Source organism: Schistocerca nitens, chromosome 2, assembly GCF_023898315.1.
Source record: "Schistocerca nitens isolate TAMUIC-IGC-003100 chromosome 2, iqSchNite1.1, whole genome shotgun sequence".
NCBI classification, from domain to species: Eukaryota; Metazoa; Arthropoda; class Insecta; order Orthoptera; family Acrididae; genus Schistocerca; species Schistocerca nitens.
The window spans coordinates 575698105-575718902 of record NC_064615.1 but is presented as its reverse complement, the minus strand read 5'-3'; the positions used below and the strand labels follow the sequence as shown (position 1 = coordinate 575718902).

The 20798-nt window shown below is 46.9% G+C and overlaps 1 protein-coding gene across 1 annotated transcript; it reads right to left on the bottom strand.

The window, feature by feature from the left end:
- Window positions 1-2815: 2815 nt before the first annotated feature.
- On the bottom strand, window positions 2816-16509 carry LOC126235166 (ichor). Its single transcript, XM_049943898.1, has 6 exons — window positions 16052-16509; window positions 15745-15973; window positions 15568-15690; window positions 15259-15456; window positions 3287-3484; window positions 2816-3229 (listed from the first exon to the last, which is right to left on the bottom strand). Exons 1-6 carry the CDS (start codon window positions 16507-16509, stop codon window positions 2816-2818), a joined length of 1620 nt encoding a protein of 539 aa, XP_049799855.1.
- Window positions 16510-20798: the final 4289 nt, after the last annotated feature.

Below are 20798 nucleotides of genomic sequence, written 5' to 3'. Positions count from 1 at the left end.
TCGTCAACAGCATTATGTCCAAATTCGTTAACAGTTCAGGAAAAAAGCAAAACTATGAGGTCTAAAACTACTTTTGAAAGACTGGCAACAACTATTTCTATTTGTTAAAGAGAGGGCGCCTTGTTTCTGTTTGTAAAAATAAATTTTTCAGAACATTTGCCTAAAACAAATGAAAACCGTGAATTAATCACATGTTTTTGACACTGTACTGCATAAAATTACTGGTGCTTCTTTGTTTGCAAAATAATGATGATTAATTTCTTCAGTTACCTAATATTAGCTGTAGTGCAGAGTCTTACAAAATTTCAGTAAGCCTTCATAGAGCACATTCTGTTCAGTTATTGTGAATAGGAATTAACATTTCAATATGGCTGGTGTTGTGTTGAATACATAAAATATTTACACCAGTTGAGAATCGTAGACACATTAAAAGTAGTATACGAAATGCTGGCTATTCGTACAAAAGCGTCCTAAAACTCCTAAAACGAAGAAATTCACATTCTAAGCTGTGCGGCGTGATCAGGTAACGTAGTAGGCAAAATCTAGGATCATTCTCGTTTTATATTATTTCAAAATTTGTGAGTTCTAGTGATGTGCAGTAATTGTTTTTCTGAACACACTTGTGACACACAAGTATCGCTGAAATTTGAACAGCGATTCTGTAAATACACCTGTCAATATTTCTTATATTTCAAGGTTTTTTCCCTAATAAATTTTATGAAAAATTATGTAACTGATTCAGGAAGAGAGGTGGAAAACGGCGTATTGTAGGAATGTGTGCTTCAGGAGAGGAAGTCAGTTTGCTTAAAATGGGTGTGTAACGCTTCGTGACAGGAAATAAATGCTACATTTGTCGCTGTACCACTGTTAATTTTTTACCGGTTATTGCACAGAGGATCTCTTGGATGTACGCTCTTGGTATCTTTTATCTCAGTTCATACTGACAGAGTGCTTTACGATTTTATTTTCCTCTTACGATAAATGGGTGCCCAACAAGCTTGCGTGCTATACGGCCATTCGCCAATGGGTCTAGTATTGTCGCACCAAAACTCGATTTTGCCATTTCTGCCGTACGAGAAGAATGTTAGTGGAATATCCCTCGTCTCATCGATGTAGAATAATAAGCATTCGGAACTGACCTCAAATTCTTTGAGTGTTGGGCGTAGTGAGTTGCCTTCTGGATAACGTGTAAATCTTTGATTATATTACCCAGAGGACGAGGAAAGAAGGTTTGAGCACGTCTTCTTGTTAACTAACGAAGTGATTAGATATGGAGAACCTGGTCTGACAGGACAATGACAAGGGAGTAAAACGGCTGTGGCTCTCCATGAGCAATCATCTTGTCATTCACTGAAATGATGTGGGAAATAACACGGAAAATATGCAGCAGGGTTACAGGGTTATCAGCAAGAGACTTCGAGCGTGCTGCTTTCGGTCATGATGGAAACTAAGAGAAAAAAAATTATTAATAAAACAACTGACGTCCTGCGTACATAAGCTGGAAAACTATTATTCTGCCCCTATGACCCTCTGAAGTTTCCGGAACTAAATACGACTATTACAAAAGCAATGATTTTTTTCAGCGGCTGTGGGAATTAATTGTACCTCTGGTGTAGCGTTATGCGTTCAACGTGAAGCACAACAAAAAAGCACCAACTATTAACAGTACAGTTAATTTCAAAGTACAGTTAATTTCAGTCACTTAGACTTCATACCGTGAAATAACAAGACAGATAAAAAAATTTATTGCGAGTATTTTTTATCGCAACTTAGAATCAATAAGAAAAGAACTGACAACATAACATAATTAATTTAAAATTATTGATTTTCTAGATTCTTCTACAATAAATAAGGTAACAATTTTGAAATTCTCTGGAACTAAGTTATCTGCAAAATATTAAATTCTGCAGTGAACCCTCTCTGTTGCACCAAAATGCGTAACCAATCGAATACTTGAACATAGTCTAGTGAGAGATAGGGAAGTTGACAACTCCACCGCACACAAGTAAAACAACATACCTTCAAACATACACGCAGTCATACATACGTACACACAAAGAGTAAAAAAATAAAATTAGGCAGCAACGCACTCTTTGGCTAACCTGAGATAATGTTCGTATGAAATATGTCTTTAACAATTTGAGTAATCTGCACAGGAAAAAGAGTTTAACGACTCTCAAAAGCAGTTTGAAACTGTTACGCTACTTTTAATTTGCAGCTATAAATACATTATAATTACACTTTTCACTTTTTATCTACACTTCATTATCACCTACTGCGCTCAACTTGCACAGGTAGTTCATCTCAGAATTGCACATTTATTTATGAGACTTGTCACAAAATAGAAACTTATTTCCTTGCATTTACAGCCATTTACACATTTAAATCTACAGTATACCTATTTTACTTCTGTTCCGTTTTATGTAGTGTACTGCTCTCCGCACGTACGAGATCGATCAACTGCTCCTACACTTACACGGTAGAAAGTTATGCGTCACAACGATGCACGCGGATTTGTTTGCGATGCAGTCAGTTGGGATGGAGACGAATCCCACAGTTTAGCACTGGCTGGCAAATCACGCCACTGTTTGTTTGTTTCTAATGAGTTGTCACCTAGTGGTAGGATTGTCTCGACGGGGAAGATAACCGCATAACGTTCTACGGAGTGTCAGGGAATCACAGCGTTTGGCCGACACTGGCTTTAGAGCCGGCGGCCGAGTGTTAGCTCCGCGAGCGCGGAGGTTCGCTCGTCTGCCGCGCGGCGCGCCACCAGCGCCGCCAGCAGCCTGTCCGCGCCGGCCACGCCCCCGAGCTGTCAATCACGGCCGACGCGCTTGTGGATCTGCTGGTGCTTGATGAGGTGCGCCTTCTGGCGGAACGCCTTGCCGCAGACGTCGCACCTGAAGGGCTTCTCGCCCGTGTGCGTCCGCAGGTGCACTTTGATGTTGGACTTGTTGAGGAAGCCGCGGTTGCAGATGCTGCAGCGGTGCACGGGCTTCTCCTTGCCGAGCACGGCGGCGGCCGCGGGGTCGCCCGAGTAGACGACGCCGGCGGCGGCGGCGCCGGGCGCGCCCACGCCGCACTGCTGCTTGCTGCGCGACCGGTTGCGGCTCTTGCTCTTGGAGGGCGCGGGCGTCGTCGTGGTGGCGGTGGTGGTGTGCGGGAAGACGGCGCCCGCCAGGCTGTCGAGGCTGCCGCCGTTGACCAGCAGGTCGGGCGACGGCGCCGTCTTGAGCGGCCGCGGGGGCAGGTGGGACGCGAAGCCGATGCGCGCCGCCGCAGCCGCCGCCGCCGCAGCCGCCGCCGACGCGGAGCCCGGGCCCGGCGCGGGCCGTGCCACCCCCATGCCGCCGCCCCCGCCGTACCTGCTGCCGTTGATGAGCAGTGCCGTGTCCGTGGTGGATACCACGCCCGGCGGGCTGCCCGTGGTAGTGTGCGCCAGGTACTGGGTACTGGACGACGGCGCTTCCAGGTACGTCTCCGCCTGCAAAAAACGTGCACACTAAGATTAGAGTTCCCGTACTAAGTAACGAGCTGTCAACTACGAGATAATTAGAGACCGAGCACATAGGCCTACTGGGACTAGAGTACGTATGGAAGGAAATCGACTTTGTCCTGTAGTATCCACGGGTAACATAACTGTAAGATGGCAAGAACTGTGCCCCTTTACATGAAGTCATTAAAGATCACCGAACTCATGTTGAGTGAACAGTAGGGCTGAACAAAAATGACTGACAAGGCACAATGCATCTTGTAGAGGGTATAGCACGGACGTTTTGGAATAATTAATGTCAGGTGATGGTTTTAAAGTAGTTCATGCAACATGAAAACTTTGTGGAAACGCGTCGATTTACTGGAGGCTAGTTTATTCCAAGGAAGTATTCAGAGTTGACCGCAGCCGGGCTGGGGAGTGGCGAAGGGAAGCAACAATAGGCAGCTTAGGACGGCTCAAACTCTGAGAAAGCAGTAACGGGGCATGGCCTCCAGCTGCCTTAAGATGAGTGACAGTGAGGGGAGGGGGGGTGGCTGACCCCATGCTGGTGTACCGGGAAGCAGACGGAGAACTTGTACGCCTGTTGATAAATGCCCGTCATCCCGTTTTCAATTAAACATGCCAGACAGCCACGCAAAGCTACGGTGGAGCGCTCAAGAGAGGCCGAAATATGCGTGTTCATGACTATATCAACTTTGCGCTGAATTCGTGGTCCACAGAGTCTGGAGTAAATCAGGTGAAGAGTGACAGAATGAAATACGCTGGCCTCCGATTGGAACATAGGACCAAGGAATTTGAAGTACTCTCCTGGGAGTCAGAATTCCGAAAAAATTTGGTGTTTTGTGGAGATGCTAACCTTGACGGGTGGCCTGGGAGGAGCTAAATAGCAGAAATTGAGAGGAAGGGAAACTTTGTGGGAATTTGTTCACTTCCCAGAGCAGGCATTGGTCAGTGCTGGGAATTGACACAATTAACGCGACTTGCGCTGCAATTGGCGTAAGTGATTTTGCTGGAGGGGAAACCGAGGTGAAGAGCGGACTGGTTGAAGTCTCCGTAAAAGTCTCACATTCCCAGCTTGCCTAGAGTGTGGACGTGGCATTCTTTACTCAGCTTGCCTGAGAGAGAGTGAGCATCTCTGCAGTTTAGGACTTAGCAAACGGAATGATTGAGCTTGGAGATAGAATGTTTTCGTTCAGCTATGTACTGAGCAAGATAGCTAGGAGGGAAAAGACGAGCGCAGCCTTGCAGCACCACGAGGTGGGCCGACGTCCGCACAACGACGCCGCCCCGCCACGCTGAATTCGGTGATATTGCGCCCGCTCCGGCTTGAGTTAGGCCACTGATTAATTTGTTGGATCACGTCGCAAGGTTTCCATGAGGGTTTCATGGGCCGTGTATTGTAGAATTCTTCTCGCACTTCGCATTACGCCTGGATCAGTCGATAGGAATTACTTTTGATTTATCGCGCTTTACTCCACGCAAACGCAATTTATTAGCACTGCCTGTTAGGAGAGTCATGGAAAGTGATGACTGAAGGTCGTGATTTAAAATAAATTTGTGATAATCGACTGCATGTGTTTTCAATCAAGTAGTTGAAATCCCAAGTCACTTTCTTAATTAATTTTATGTTCAACATTTGCATCTGGTGTTCAATAGCTGAATATAACATCAATGTGCACCCCTTTTTAATTAAAAGGGATCAATTCTGAACCAATTAATGTCAACACTGCCACCGCAGCTCAATCAGGAGTCACAGGGCCTTATTACTTTCTTTGCGTTATCCGATATTGCGGCAGTTTTGCACTCTCTGCCGATCTGTTAGTCAATCACCTGGGGTGAACACACGCCAAAACCAGATAAGTGACGGGTGGGGTGTTACATAACAAAGAGAAAGTTAGGAGACGAGAGCTACATAAAATGTTACAGGCACCTAAATGCTGTGGGGAAAAATACTGACCAGAGGCGCCAGGGTAGCGACGGACGCGCTTCGCGATAGCACTTACGAGGGGCGTTCCAAGTAATGCAACAATGTATTTTCTTGACCAGTTTTGGTTGGAAAAAAGCGAAATTTGTCATGGGATATCGTAGAGTATTCCCGCATCTGCCCCTACAGTTTCATGCAGTTCGATCGGTGGTGTCCTCAAAATGGTGTCTGTAACGGAACTGCTTTCCAAGCAGAGAGGTGCCATTGAGTTTCTTTTGGCGGAAAATCAGAGCACTGCAGATATGCATAGGCTCTTGCAGTATATCTACGGCGATCGGACAGTGAACAATAGCACGGTCAACGGCGGGCGAGGCACCTGCCATCATCACAACAAGGTCGCGCAAACCTGTTCCGGCTGGCCAGACACCGCTGTGGCTGTTGCAATGTTGGAACGTCCGGACACTCTCATTCGAGGTGATCGACTGATCACAATCGGACACCTCGCTGCTCAACTGGACGTCGCTGTTGGTAGTGCAGACACACCCGTCCACCAGTTGGGGTACTCAAAGGTTTGTGCCTGCTTAGTTACTCGGTGCCTGGCAGAAGGCAATAAAGAACGACGAAGGGCCATCTGTGTGGAATTAGTTGCCCGTTACGAGGCTGATAGTGGCAAGACGATGGGGAAGTTACTGATGCAGCAAGACATTGTCTTCGACGACGACCGGGAGAGTGGTGCCATACGGGCATACAAGCCTTCCCAGTAAGGTGACGTACAGCCGTCGCATGGAACGGAGATTACGTCGAAAAATATCGTTATGTAGCCAAAAGAGCAGTGAATAATATGGTGTATTGGAATCCTGAATAAAAATAACCTGCTTACAGATAAATAGTGTGTTGCACTGCTTACTGATAGACCCTCGAATAAATGTCAGAGGGTCCTAAATTCTGTGGGGAAAAATACTAACCAGAGGCGCCAGGGTAGCGACGGTGGTATATGGCGATAGCACTGTAGCTGTTGAAAGAACAATGATATAATTGCAGACAAGGAGCGAGGGTAAGAGAACGATAATGGGAGCGAGTCTTTGGATGGCGTACCTGTGCATCATGAAGAGGCTGTATCAGGTCTAAGACATGATTTAGCAACAGACACTTCCCTCTCTCCACTTAGTCTCCGAAGAATACTGCAAAATTAGAGCAAATGTGATGGAGAAGGCCCTTCGACAACAAGGTATGTCACAAACTGGCGGGGGCGAAGGGGAAGACTGAATAAAACTCGGAAACAGGACGCTCCGAGAAGTGTATTGCAGTCAGATTAAGACGTTCACAGCATAGGCTACCGTTTTCGGCAGCCAAACAGGGCTAAGCAGTTATTGCAGTAGTTGCAGCACAGTTGATGGAATCTTAGTAATTTAGCTAGGGACTTAAGCGTGCCCTGTCGTAGGTACTGACAGTTTCATTTCAAGTAGACGGAACGGTGCTAGTCAGTTACAGTTTCTGTGTAAAGACTTGATCTTTTCTTCTTTTAGAGCAAGCATATCAAGAGTTGATACTGTTTTCTGAATAAAGTCAGAAGTTGTAAAACACTCATAGTGTTCATTATTTCACTATTTATTCCAAGTCATACCTCTTGTAATAAGGGATTTTTTTACTACATAGTGAGGTCTAGATCTCTTTCACTTAGGCCATACGACTATATCCTTTTTTCCCGAAACCCGTCGCCCAGTACCAAGCAACACTAACGTTTGGAACGTGACACTGCTCGTCGAAGAAACGACCTCGGTATTTTCTCTAAGCAATTAAGAAAAACGGCGGTAAACTTCAACCTAGGTGGTGTAATGAAACGGAACACATATCTAATGAGACTACATGTTTAATGTTAGGGACTGTGATTACGCTCAAAAAGGGTGTGACTAACAGTGCTGGTGTGCTCTTTACAGAAGACGCGACGTGTGAAGGAGAAATCAAAGCGAGGATCCCAGCCGCAAATGGACCGTACTTCAGCCTGAGCCAGCTTTTTAAATCGCACAGTCCCTCAAGGAATTTCAGGCTCTTGGTGTATAAAACATATCCAATTCGTAGGACTATATTGTTGCGAAATTTAGAGTGTCCAGGAAAAATGTTTAGATAATCTTCTCGTTTTCGAACTGCAGGTATTAAGGTACAACATGAGATCACTGGGGTATGAAGGATCCGGCACTATTGTAAGCTGGATGAGAGCTACAATAGACCAAATATTATAGACCCAAACGGCTTGTAGAGGCACAGGGTGTCTTTAGGACGAATAAACACTGATGGCCTTTTGAAGTCCACAGACTCAACTCCCTGTGGAAGAAGACCTCTAGAGAGACCAAAGAAAAGGTGAAGAGATGGAATCCGTAAAAACTTGCCACGGTTCGGCATAGAGACTAATTGGCGACAGGGAACAGGAAGTAGTGTCCAGTTGAAGAGGAGCCTTGTATCTGTGCGTGGCCCCCTGGGCTGATGTCTGGAACGGTGTGAGGCACGACTGCTCGCTGCGCCACTGATATTTAATTTGTGTACTGAAGAGGAAATGACGGAAGTGAAGCACCGTCTGGAAGTGGGTGTTGTTGGTTGCAGACAGAACATGAGTTTGATACGGTTCCTGATGACACGGGAGTGTTCGCCGAAAGTTAGCAGTAGCAGAAACAGATGCTACAATCAGATGGAAAGTGTGAGCAACAGGAGGATATGCTGGGTAGCGACGAGTAAATGCTAAACTTTAACAAGCCATTCTTCAAAAACTGGACGAATTTTGCGATTGCGGAGGCAGAAGAGACAAAGAAGGAAGATGCAAAAAATACATATTAACATGTTTTAAAAGGAATAACGTATTTATATAAAAAGAAATTGCTACTAACAACCAAAAATGTAATCCTTGTGTTTCAATCGCAGCTCGAATCGGTTCGAGTGAGGAATGAAGCGTGTGAACAAAAAGAAAGTTAGTAAAAGTACAATGAAACGAATAGAATAAGTGGCAGGGCAAATATTACGTCATGATTCGTTACTATAAAATGTAGTTGAACGGATGGTAAAAAGAAAGAATCTCTGAAACAAGCAGATTGTTGTTGATGTTGGATGTAGCAGCTATTCTGGAATGAAGAGGGTCGTTGGCGACTACATGGATCGAGAATTGCATGAAGCCTCTATTAGAATGGTTCAAATGGCTCTGAGCACTATGGGACTCAACTGCTGAGGTCATTAGTCCCCTAGAACTTAGAACTAGTTAAACCTAACTAACCTAAGGACATCACAAACATCCATGCCCGAGGCAGGATTCGAACCTGCGACCGTAGCGGTCTTGCGGTTCCAGACTGCAGCGCCTTTAACCGCACGGCCACTTCGGCCGGCCCTCTATTAGAGTTGATGACCAAAACTACAATAGTCGAGTAAATGTTATTGAAATCGGTGTCGGCAGCTTTCCTAACTGTCTTCTGTGGTTGTATCGAGCTCACATTTCGGTTCCAACTCGCTGTCGAAACTGCAACAATGCTTTTGATTTTAATTGTCCTCATTTCTAATACCTTATTTTGAGAGCAACATGCGAACTGTAACAAAAATTTGCTTTTAGTAATAAACTTTTTTGTAATACGTGAAGAGACGATCTTAATTCGCTTTAGTTGCCCGCTATTCACTTCTCACGTTAGAGAAACACAACTACGTTTTTTTAAGGTTGTTTGTCCCTGTTTATTAAATTTTGCTGTTCCCGTTTGTATTGTGATATTTTATCAATATCTTCATCTTATTGACTTTGAAGTTGAATAATCATATTTTTCACCTAGTATGTCACTCCCCAGTGTCCTGTTATCATCAGAAGAATTCATGTATTTAACATAATCGAGATACGCACTCGGTAAACCTAAAGAAGACGGAGTATAACACTATGAGAATGACATTAATCGGCTGCATACTCGATGATTAGGGATTATCACTTCCGTCAAGGAAGTTGCCTGGAAATATTTGAGATCATTTTTTATCGTTGAACAATCTAGCAAAATGATCTCTCTTATAAAGACGTGATATGTACATAATATATATACGATTCAAAATCACACAAAACTTATTTAAAATGGCTTCCAGGAGCAGCAGTTACTTTCATGGGCTGACAACTCCGGAAACTATTTATTTAAAAAATTCGAAGACATATTGTGGAACACAGCTGTATCAGTCTAACTAATGAAAGTCATCCAGTCTTCAGACTGAGACCAAAGCAGGTGCACTAGTTTATTGTTTAGGCTGTAAAAATTGAAGCACTTGGTTCAAATGGCTCTCAGCACTGTGGGACTTGACATCTGAGGTCATCAGTCCCCTAGAACTTAAACCTAACCAACCTAAGGACATCACACACATCCATGCCCGAGACAGGATTCGAACCTGCAACCGTAGCATTCGCGCGGTTCCGGACTGAAGCGCCTAGAACCGCTCGGCCACAACGGCCGGCAATCGAAGCACTTGGCCGTCTTTGAAAGTAGACTTCTGATTTACTGGAAAAGATGCATTATTTTTTCTGCTTACTTGTAACACAAGTGTCATTATGAACAAATCTAAATGTAAAGCAAGTCAGCAAGGTTCATGTTATTGTTTAAAAACAACATATTGCCTTTTAATTCAGAACAAATAAAAACGTTCGGACGATTTGTAACATAATTTTCTTGTAGGGCCAAAATGCTATTGCAATAAGATGATCAAACGACCAGTGGAGTTATACTTTTAGGGCCCAATATAGTGAAGAATCGTCAAACATTGTGGAAGCTTGACAGCAAGAACCAGTATCCCTTGTCTACGCCAAGCCATGCAATTTCGGAATGTGAGTGAATTCGAATGAGGCTGAATGATCCATTTGCTACCATCGTAGGGTTTTCTTATATTACAGCCATGCTTGTGTAGGACCAATAGATTGTAGCTGTGCATCAGTGTGCGATTTGCAGGGGGGGATGGGGCGGATTTCCCCCCCTCTGCATCAGACCATCCCCTCCTCTGGTTTTAGTTTATGCATCCCAACCTGGGATGTTTATTTCCCTCGCACTGGAGTAAGACTTTACATATAATTTACATTTGTGGAGCCGAACACTGAAAGTTTACTATTAATATGTTTGCTTATTAATTTTGAAAAAGTGTTATGTAGTAGTTAAGCATTTCAAAACATTTAGAACTAAATGGCAGGACAACGTACGCCACATTTCCATAGCATGCCCCAATGTTGCAAGACGTCGCCCCAGCGTAAACGAGGTTTTATAGCCAGGTCTGTATTGTATGGTGGATGTGATGTGTTGCGTACGACACTAAAACCTGCAATCAGATCCAAACGTCGTGGAAAACTGTGAAGAGGTGTCATCCTGCAGCAAGATAACGCTCACCCACATTCTGCCAAACGGACATCCGACGCAATAAAGGTGTTGAGATTTCGAGGTGCTGGAACATCCACCAAACAGTCCAGACCTGGCTCCAAGCGATTTTCACATGTTTGGACCCTTAACGGAAGCACTACAGGGAAGCAGATTTGAAAGTGATGAAGACGTCATTGGTGCGGTGCAAAATTGGTTACAGATGCAACCGATAAACGTATTTTCTGATGAAGTAAAAAAACTTGTAAAACGTCGGGAAAACTGCATTGAAGTCCAGGGAGGTTACGTAGAAAAATAACGCATGTTTCAGTTTTCTATCATCAGAATAAGTACAGCTTTTCACAAATGTGCCTTTACTTTTTGAATTCCCCTCGTATACCTGTATGTAGATGATTTTGTAAATAAGCTTCACCTATAATGTACTTTTAAAGATACAACAAGGGATGGCTTTTCTGATAGTGCATACGCGTGAATAGTGAGTTTCGGCATTAACATCTATTTACAAATAACTGTTTAACCATGGGTAACGCCACGATCGAAGCTAGTAACATATATAATTATACTAACCCCATAAGACATCCCCCCCACTGGTAAAAGCACAAATCGCCCACTGCTGTGCATACACAGTGACGTGCATTTATTTAGCTACACCACGTGAGCAAATTTACGGTGTGATCGTCATATCGTCCACGTGGCAGGTCAAACGCTTTAGCTTTGCACACAGCGTTCGTTCGACACTGGAGCACTCAACGAGTGTGGATCTCTTTGCGTCGATGTCCGAGTCCGTGTGTTGCAGGACAGACTAACAGTACGCACATCGCTGAAATCGCTTTTAGAGTCTTGAAACCACAAACTCGTCGGACTACATTTAGCATCTCTGACTGCAGCATTTAGAATGTTCAGAAGTACATATTTACAAAATTTTATTCAATTGTCAATTGCCGTGTGCCTACTCTTTGCACGATTTAGCCTTCTTGGTATTACAATTGATAAAATAGTTAGTGAACTTTATTATTTGAAACGCTTCCATATTAGCGGTAATAATAATTTCTGGCTAGTGACAGTCTTCTTTTTGAGCTCTCCATTGGGTTTCCTGCTCTACATAACACCTGCCTCCAAACCTATAAATAGTGCAAGTCACTGACGTAGTATCAGTCAGTGTGTCACTGGGGCCGTAGTTCCCGTGTGGGTGCGACCCACTTCTGTTACTACTATCTACCACCAACGGCACAGTGTCCTCAAAGGCCTCTACCCGTATAACGGCTCCGAATCAGAGGTGGAGTGCTGCTAACCGCACAGGCAATCTTCCATCTGCCCGAGAAGAGCCTGCACCGACAACAGCTAAACGAAGAGTGGTGATGCACGAGGTTCGCAGACAGCTCCCAAAGCAAACCGTCCCCTACTTAACGTCTTTCCTGAAGACGTCTTATGGCTTGAGTTTGTCCCAGAAATCTTCAGCACATTCGAAGCTGCCATAATCAAAAACAGCTTCGATAAACTGTGTGACACAAGTCATCATAAATCACAAATACGCTAAATAAATGACAGAAACCCGTCCCGTGTGGCAGTTAGTTGTGCTTAGCCGCTCACAATGAAACCGTTACAACAATAACCAGTTCAGTTTCTAGCAATACAGAAAAGTAACTCCAAAGGAGTACATATTAGTATATTTGGGATGCAACAAATTTCACTACTTGCTGGAGAGATGTATGATGTTGGTTGGAGATCGCCAGTACAGCGCTGGATTAAATATAGCTAAAAGGGTAAATAAAACTAAGAGCTTCGAAAAAACATAGGATGAAAAATTTGCAGCCATACGCCCACTAAATGAACACAGACGACAAACTTCGTACTAAAAGAAAAAGAATGGAAATCGGAAACTACAACCAATTTTCACGTCGACAACATAGGACAGCGCACCCCCTGGAGTACTGAGCTTACAGTTTGGCGTAGCACTCAGTGATATATAATATTATTTTGGAGTTTAGGGAGAAGTTTGCGAGCCAGAAACATAGACACAACTGAATAAATATATAAACGCAGATTTGTCCTATTAGACAGACAGACAGACAGACAGACAGACAGACTAACACTAAACTCAATATACCCTTTATGGATGGAGAGCTACAACGGTGATTGAAACTAGTGATTTATGTGGGTACAATACGCAACCAGATGCTTTTTTGAATTTTGCTACGATTTATTATCTGTACCATTAACCGGTTCTAAAGCCACTGCAGACTCATGATCATATGAACGTTTTACAGGAACGCTGTCTGAACCATGGGCAGTTAGACGGTGTGGTCGTGGTGCTGGTGGAAGTAACGGAAATTTCGTTACCAGTAGCGTAAACTTTTGGAGAAACGAATTGGGTTGGGGTGCATAAGGTTTAGATTATTCCTTAGAAGAACCGTGAAAATAAACATTTCATACATGAAGCTGTCCGCCAAGGTTGGGCTGAAATCCACAGTGTTTTATTAGGCATTATCTTACTGCAGGTGGTATGTCTCTACTTCGAAGTTTGGGCTGACATAACCAACCTGTTGTAGAGATACCAACAGTCTCGTAATGTGGACTCCGAACAGCGATGCGTCTAGACATTTTTCACTTTATAATGTCACTGCAACAAGTGGCAGCAGAGGTAAGACAAAATCCTTGAAGCGACTGAGGGCTCAGTCACGCAAGCTGACGCTTACCCACCCAGCTACGAATATTTTACAAGGACCGTTGGCAGACCTACAGTGCAGTGTAATCTGAAGAAACAAACTGCTTTTGAAATACGTAGTTTCGATGGAGTCGGAACAAAAGACAATCATTTTGGAGAAAGTGGGGGAAACTGTCAAATTAAGGTAAAACCGTTGATGACAAAATAGACAACTTCGACCAGGAAGGAGATAGAAGAAGACTGTACGATGACAATATCTGTAGTCATAGTCCTGATGGAACCTACATGTTTACGTGGCGTCCGAACCGAGGCATTTCTGAGATACAGGCTGTTCCAAAAAAAGCCCGACAGGTTGCTTATACAGAAATAAGTACAAACGTGTAACAAACATGGGCCCCAAAATGCATCTTTAAGAGGTATGAGCACTTATTCATCTTCGGTAATATGAAACAAATCTCTTCTACTGCAAGGTGTTTGGTTACCATAATTTCGGAGGAGGACGTATTGACCAAAATAATAAAAAAATGTCTAGTGAACATGAGAACTGAAATGCATACTTTAAGAGTTATGAGCACTTATCTTCGCTAGTGTGAGATACATCGCTTCAACTGAACAAGTGCTTATAGGTCTTAAGGCATGCATTTTAAAGCCCATGTTTACTCGAAATTTTTTGCTTATTTTGGTCCATACTACCACATCCCAAGAAATGAAATGCAAGGAGCTTGCAGTACATCTACATCTACATTTATACTCCGCAAGCCACCCAACGATGTGTGGCGGAGAGCACTTAACGTGCCACTGTCATTACCTACCTTTCCTGTTCCAGTCGCGTATGGTTCGCGGGAAGAACGACTGCCCGAAAGCCTCCGTGTGCGCTCGAATCTCTCTAATTTTACATTCGTGACCTCCTCGGGAGGTATAAGTAGGGAGAAGCAATATATTCGATACCTCATACAGAAACGCACCCTCTCGAAACCTGGACAGCAAGCTACACCGCGGTGCAGAGCGCCTTTCTTGCAGAGTCTGCCACTTGAGTTTGCTAAATATCTATCACGCTTACCAAATAACCCTGTGACGAAACGCGCCGCTCTTCTTTGGATCTTCTCTATCTCCTCCGTCAACCCGACCTGGTACGGATCCCACACTGATGAGCAATACTCAAGTATAGGTCGAACAAGTGTTTTGTAAGCCATCTCCTTTGTTGATAGACTACATTTTCTAAGGAAAAAAAATGGCTCTGAGCACTATGCGACTTAACTTCTAAGGTCATCAGTCCCCTAGAACTTAGAACTAATTAAACCTAACCAACCTAAGGATGTCACATACATCAATGCCCGAGGCAGGATTCGAACCTGCGACCGTAGCGGTCGCTCGGCTCCAGACTGTAGCGCCTGGAACCGCACGGCCACTCCGGCCGGCATATTTTCTAAGGACTCTCCCAATGAATCTCAACCTGGTACCCGCCTTACCAACAATTAATTTTATATGATAATTTCACTTCAAATCGTTCCGCATACATAATCCCAGATATTTTACAGAAGTAACTGCTACCAGTATTTGTTCCGCTAGAAGGGATGCGTTTCCTAGGTGTGCTCTTTTTTACTCAACATTTTTTCTTGTTTTGTTGTAAGGAACCTGTCCCTAATGTTTGGCGATGATTTTTGGGACACCCTGTATAAAAATAGTGTTAAGTGCAATCATCACCTTGCAGTCGAATTCGCAATCTTTGGATTAGCAGTCTGATGTTAAACTGGGGCAGCAAAAGAGATAAATGTAAACGAAACGTGTCTTTTAACTTTCATATGTGCATTACCTTGACGCTGCCGTTGGGTGGTCCATTCTGCAACCGATTCTGTAGGAGCGGCATATGGTAACCGACAGAGGCGGCCGCAGCTGACGTGTCCCTCTTGAGCATGTGCTGCAGCATGGCCGCTGACGACTGGTACTGGCAGCTCAGCAGGCTCTGCAACGCCGAGCTGCCTTCGAACTGCGACTGTTGCTGCTGCTGTTGCTGCTGGTGATGTTGTTGCTGCTGCTGCTGTTGCTGGTGTTGTTGCTGCTGCTGTTGTTGCTGTTGCTGCTGCTGCTGTTGCTGCTGGTGTTGCTGCGCAGCAGCAGCGGCCACAAACTCCTGCAGCGACTCGGCCGAGATGACGGGCTTGGCTTCTCCGGAGCAGGCAGTGTCGATCCACGCGTCGAACTCCATCCAGCTCTCCCGCGAGCCGGCAGTGTCGTCGGGGTTGGCCTGGCCGTGCGCCTGCCCGCTGCCTGCGCTCGCCGCAGCCGCCGCCGCGACTGCGGCCAGCCCTTCCGCCACCGTACTGGGCACCGTCGTGTCCGCGATGGCAGAGCCGATCAGCGCCGCGATGTCTTCGATATCCGGGCCACCCATCAGGCTGGAGTAGTCGATGAACTCCTCCTTGATGTTGACCACACCCCCGACGGACGCCGTCGAGGACGAGACGACCGGTTGGTCGGCCGTCGTACTCACGGTGTAGTACAGCGTCGCCCCCGTCACTCCGGAACTGCTCGTAGGCCGTCCACCGGGCTGCACCTGCTGCTGAGATTGCGGTTGTTGCTGGTGCGGGTGCTGCTGCTGTTGTTGCTGCTGCTGCTTGAAACTAGTCGCCGTGTTGTGGTTGGTGGCGTGCGCGTTGTTGTTGTTCGCCTCGGGGAGCTGCGGGCTCTGGGGAGAGGAGGGCCCGGCAGCTATCGCGTGGAAGTGGTGCCCCGAGATGCCGTTGATGCTGAGGTGTCCCGTGTAGCCGGTGAAGGGTGGCAGGGGCTTGAGCTCCGCGAAGCTGCCGGGGGACGTGGCGCCCCCCGGCTGGCCCCCGGCAGACGAGGGCGGCGACGCCTGCAGCAGGCTGTCGAGGGCGTCCATGGTCGCCTTGGCGGACGAGTCGTCGTGATCGGAGCCCGCCCCCGCCGCCGCCGCGTCCAGCTTGTTGTCGAGCAGGAAGTGGTCGACGACGGGCGCGGCCCCACCAGCCCAGCCGCACGCGGACAGCAGCAGCGTGTCGCCACCGCCCAGGATCTCGGCGTCTCCGCCGGAGAACTTCATGCTCGCGCTACCGGCAGGCAGCGTCGGCGGGGGCGTCGGCGTCGGCGTGGCGGCGCTGCGCTTGCTGCTGCCGACCACCACCTGTGGCGGAGACTGCTGCCGCTGCCGCTGCGGCTGGTGCTGGTGGAGCGCGGCCCTCTGTGGGCACAGCCACGGGGGATCCAGGGGGGACGGTGGGGCTGCCGGCGCGCCGAGCTCCGCGGGCGTCGCCACGCTACTTCCTCACGCGGCGCGCTCAGCGCTGTCTTCGCCCTACCGCACTGCACTGCGCTCCCGGCCGGAACACGACACGAACGGTCTGCCGCGTTGCCCGAGTCCGGCTCCCAACTCACTGCCTTCGCTATGGCGGCAGGGAGAGTCTCGAACACAGTAGAGTTCGCGAGAAGTAAGTCCGTCAAGACCCAGGCCCGCGTCCTGTCCACATTATGAGAGGTGAGAGGCTGCCGGTGGAGGAGGAACTGGTGGGTGACGGCTAGTCGCTGCTGTGTAGCGCTCGGCGGACGGCTGCGGGACTCGTGAAGACGTCTGGCCGCGGGGGGCCTCTCGCATCGCTGTGGCTGCTGCCACTCCTGCTGCTCTGGCTGCTGCACCTGTCGGCAAGAAGGCGGGCGTGTGTCGCATTAGTGGCGCGCCGGCGGTGCCGCACTGGCAGAGCGACAGTTTCAGCAAGAAGGAAGGAAGCGAGGAAAGAAAAGAGAGCGCAGCTTCTTCACATCAGAATTCCAGTCATCCTGCCCATCACACTACTCATCGGATCTGCAGCGACATAGCTACAGTGCACTCGCTGATGAAGTCATCAACGTTACTCTGTTACTTTGTTTTTATTTGTTAAACATTCGTTCTTTACGACTCGTTTATGGGTGGGATATCCATTCTCAGACAGTCCTTTCTGCCATCCACGAAGCTACAAGCTAGCATGCTGAATCACCACAGGTCGGAGCCAAATTAAAATTGCATATACGACTCTGGCATTGTGGCTTTGTTGATGCCAGGAAAGATTGCGTAAGAATGGAGCTGCGATCCCGACACTAGTCGCAAAGAACGAAAGATGAATACTTAAAATAAAAACGAAGTGTTTCTGTAGAAAGTGATTTCCAAGATAAAAAATACACTCCTGGAAATGGAAAAAAGAACACATTGACACCGGTGTGTCAGACCCACCATACTTGCTCCGGACACTGCGAGAGGGCTGTACAAGCAATGATCACACGCACGGCACAGCGGACACACCAGGAACCGCGGTGTTGGCCGTCGAATGGCGCTAGCTGCGCAGCATTTGTGCACCGCCGCCGTCAGTATCAGCCAGTTTGCCGTGGCATACGGAGCTCCATCGCAGTCTTTAACACTGGTAGCATGCCGCGACAGCGTGGACGTGAACCGTATGTGCAGTTGACGGACTTTGAGCGAGGGCGTATAGTGGGCATGCGGGAGGCCGGGTGGACGTACCGCCGAATTGCTCAACACGTGGGGCGTGAGGTCTCCACAGTACATCGATGTTGTCGCCAGTGGTCGGCGGGAGGTGCACGTGCCCGTCGAACTGGGACCGGACCGCAGCGACGCACGGATGCACGCCAAGACCGTAGGATCCTACGCAGTGCCGTAGGGGACCGCACCGCCACTTCCCAGCAAATTAGGGACACTGTTGCTCCTGGGGTATCGGCGACGACCATTCGCAACCGTCTCCATGAAGCTGGGCTACTGTCCCGCACACCGTTAGGCCGTCTTCCGCTCACGCCCCAACATCGTGCAGCCCGCCTCCAGTGGTGTCGCGACAGGCGTGAATGGAGGGACGAATGGAGACGTGTCGTCTTCAGCGATGAGAGTCGCTTCTGCCTTGGTGCCAATGATGGTCGTATGCGTGTTTGGCGCCGTGCAGGTGAGCGCCACAATCAGGACTGCATACGACCGAGGCACACAGGGCCAACACCCGGCATCATGGTGTGGGGAGCGATCTCCTACACTGGCCGTACACCACTGGTGATCGTCGAGGAGACACTGAATAGTGCACGGTACATCCAAACCGTCATCGAACCCATCGTTCTACCATTCCTAGACCGGCAAGGGAACTTGCTGTTCCAACAGGACAATGCACGTCCGCATGTATCCCGTGCCACCCAACGTGCTCTAGAAGGTGTAAGTCAACTACCCTGGCCAGCAATATCTCCGGATCTGTCCCCCATTGAGCATATTTGGGACTGGATGAAGCGTCGTCTCACGCGGTCTGCACGTCCAGCACGAACGCTGGTCCAACTGAGGCGCCAGGTGGAAATGGCATGGCAAGCCGTTCCACAGGACTACATCCAGCATCTCTACGATCGTCTCCATGGGAGAATAGCAGCCTGCATTGCTGCGAAAGGTGGATATACACTGTACTAGTGCCGACATTGTGCATGCTCTGTTGCCTGTGTCTATGTGCCTGTGGTTCTGTCAGTGTGATCATGTGATGTATCTGACCCCAGGAATGTGTCAATAAAGTTTCCCCTTCCTGGGACAATGAATTCACGGTGTTCTTATTTCAATTTCCAGGAGTGTAATTTCCAGCCCTCGGTTGTAGGCAAGGTTTTCGATGGTTTCTCTTAGTTATGAAGCTGTGATTCCCCTCTCAAAAGTTCCCAAATGGGACTGCCCCAGCAGCAGCTCGCCTGGTGTTTGGGTGGAAAGCGCCCGATTCTACAATAAGTCAAAACTCGACCAGCTCTACCTATTGTATTACAGAAGATCCTGCATCAAAATATCTCCGCCACATTTCTCGCCCTGAAATGGAAAAACAGCCTCTCCTTTTCCTTCGCATCGTCGAAAACTCTAAGGCATTACGCTGTCCAAGAGACTGGTGGCAGCGTGGTTTCACCTCGTAAACAAAGGCTGTCAGCCATTTGGTGAGAGGTAAGGAAACGAAGCAAGATTTCGGTTACTTCCCATTGATAGTTGTATTAGATAATGGGCACAATCTCGAACTTAACCGTGGGGGGGGGGGGGGGGGGGGGGGAATAAACCGTCCGTTTTCGTTTTAAATACCTTCACAGTAGTTGTCTTAGATGTCTTAGTAGCCCACAGAGTACAAAAATCAAAATATTGGCGTGATTTGAATCTTATTACTTCCAGCGACTAACACGTGAACTCTCACATCATGTGGAGTGTATAGACGAGCCGTTTGTTCAGTGTTTGTGGTTGTTTAAAGATGAAATATCTTCAGAAGCTGCGAAAGAAGAGGCTAATTTCTTTTTTATAGACCTTTCATTAATTAATGCAGCTATGTTGCTTTGCCGCCACTGTTTATGGCACCTGTGTTCTATTTCGTTCTCTCTGAAATATTCAGCAACTGCTGTGTCTATGCACAAAATATAAAATTTTGCTCATTTAGACTTTATTTTCCTTTCCGGAGTCAATACCTCTAGTAGTTCTTTTCCTCGTTGATGGACCGACTGCTGATATTGTATTAAAAGCTGATATATGCGACCTACATCCTTTGCCCTCGCGTGAAATGAACACTTTGAGCGAATTCCTGTTCTATATCATGACTGCATGAACACTAGATCTTGGTAAGTACTATTTCTGGGGGCAGAAGATATTGCCGTTTTCCACTTGTTCACTAAAATGTCGCCATACTACTACTACGTAGATGAAGGTCTTATGAGTTTCTTAAATCTTTTATGCAGTTGCGGGAGAAAATCTGAATTTGATATTAATTCGCAAGTAACGAATTCATTATAGCTGCTGGAAAAATCTCGGTTTCTTAATTAACGGCATACCCTGGAATGTTCCGAATGTCAAGAAGCTGCAGCATTTACAAAACAGGAAAAAAGCACTAAGTATACAGCAAGATCAAGAAGTATTCTGAAAGATTTATAAGTTGACGACACGGAACAAAACGGGCAGTTGTTAATGGATCAAACAAAATATATTCAAACAAGTAAAAAATATTATGAAACACAACACACACTGACGAGCCAGAACATTGTGACCACTGCCCAACGACAGACTGAATGGCACGTGGAGACGTTTAGGAAAACAGGAGTTTAAGCGGGCCGAGACGAATGAGGAATTATTCTATCGACGGTTCAAACCCTTGACAAAGTGCACATTGTTACGGCTTGGCGTCTAGTTACGAGCACCACGTAGGTGAAGTTCGTTGGCTGTTCGCGTGCAGAAGGTGACAAGGTGTTCGATGTCCACGCCTTATCACACAACGTAGAGATCGGAGACTTGGCAGCTCTCTAACGTGTGATACGGGGCGATACGTTGCACATCTGACGGCAGAGGTTACTGCCGGTGCAGGAACGAATGTTTCG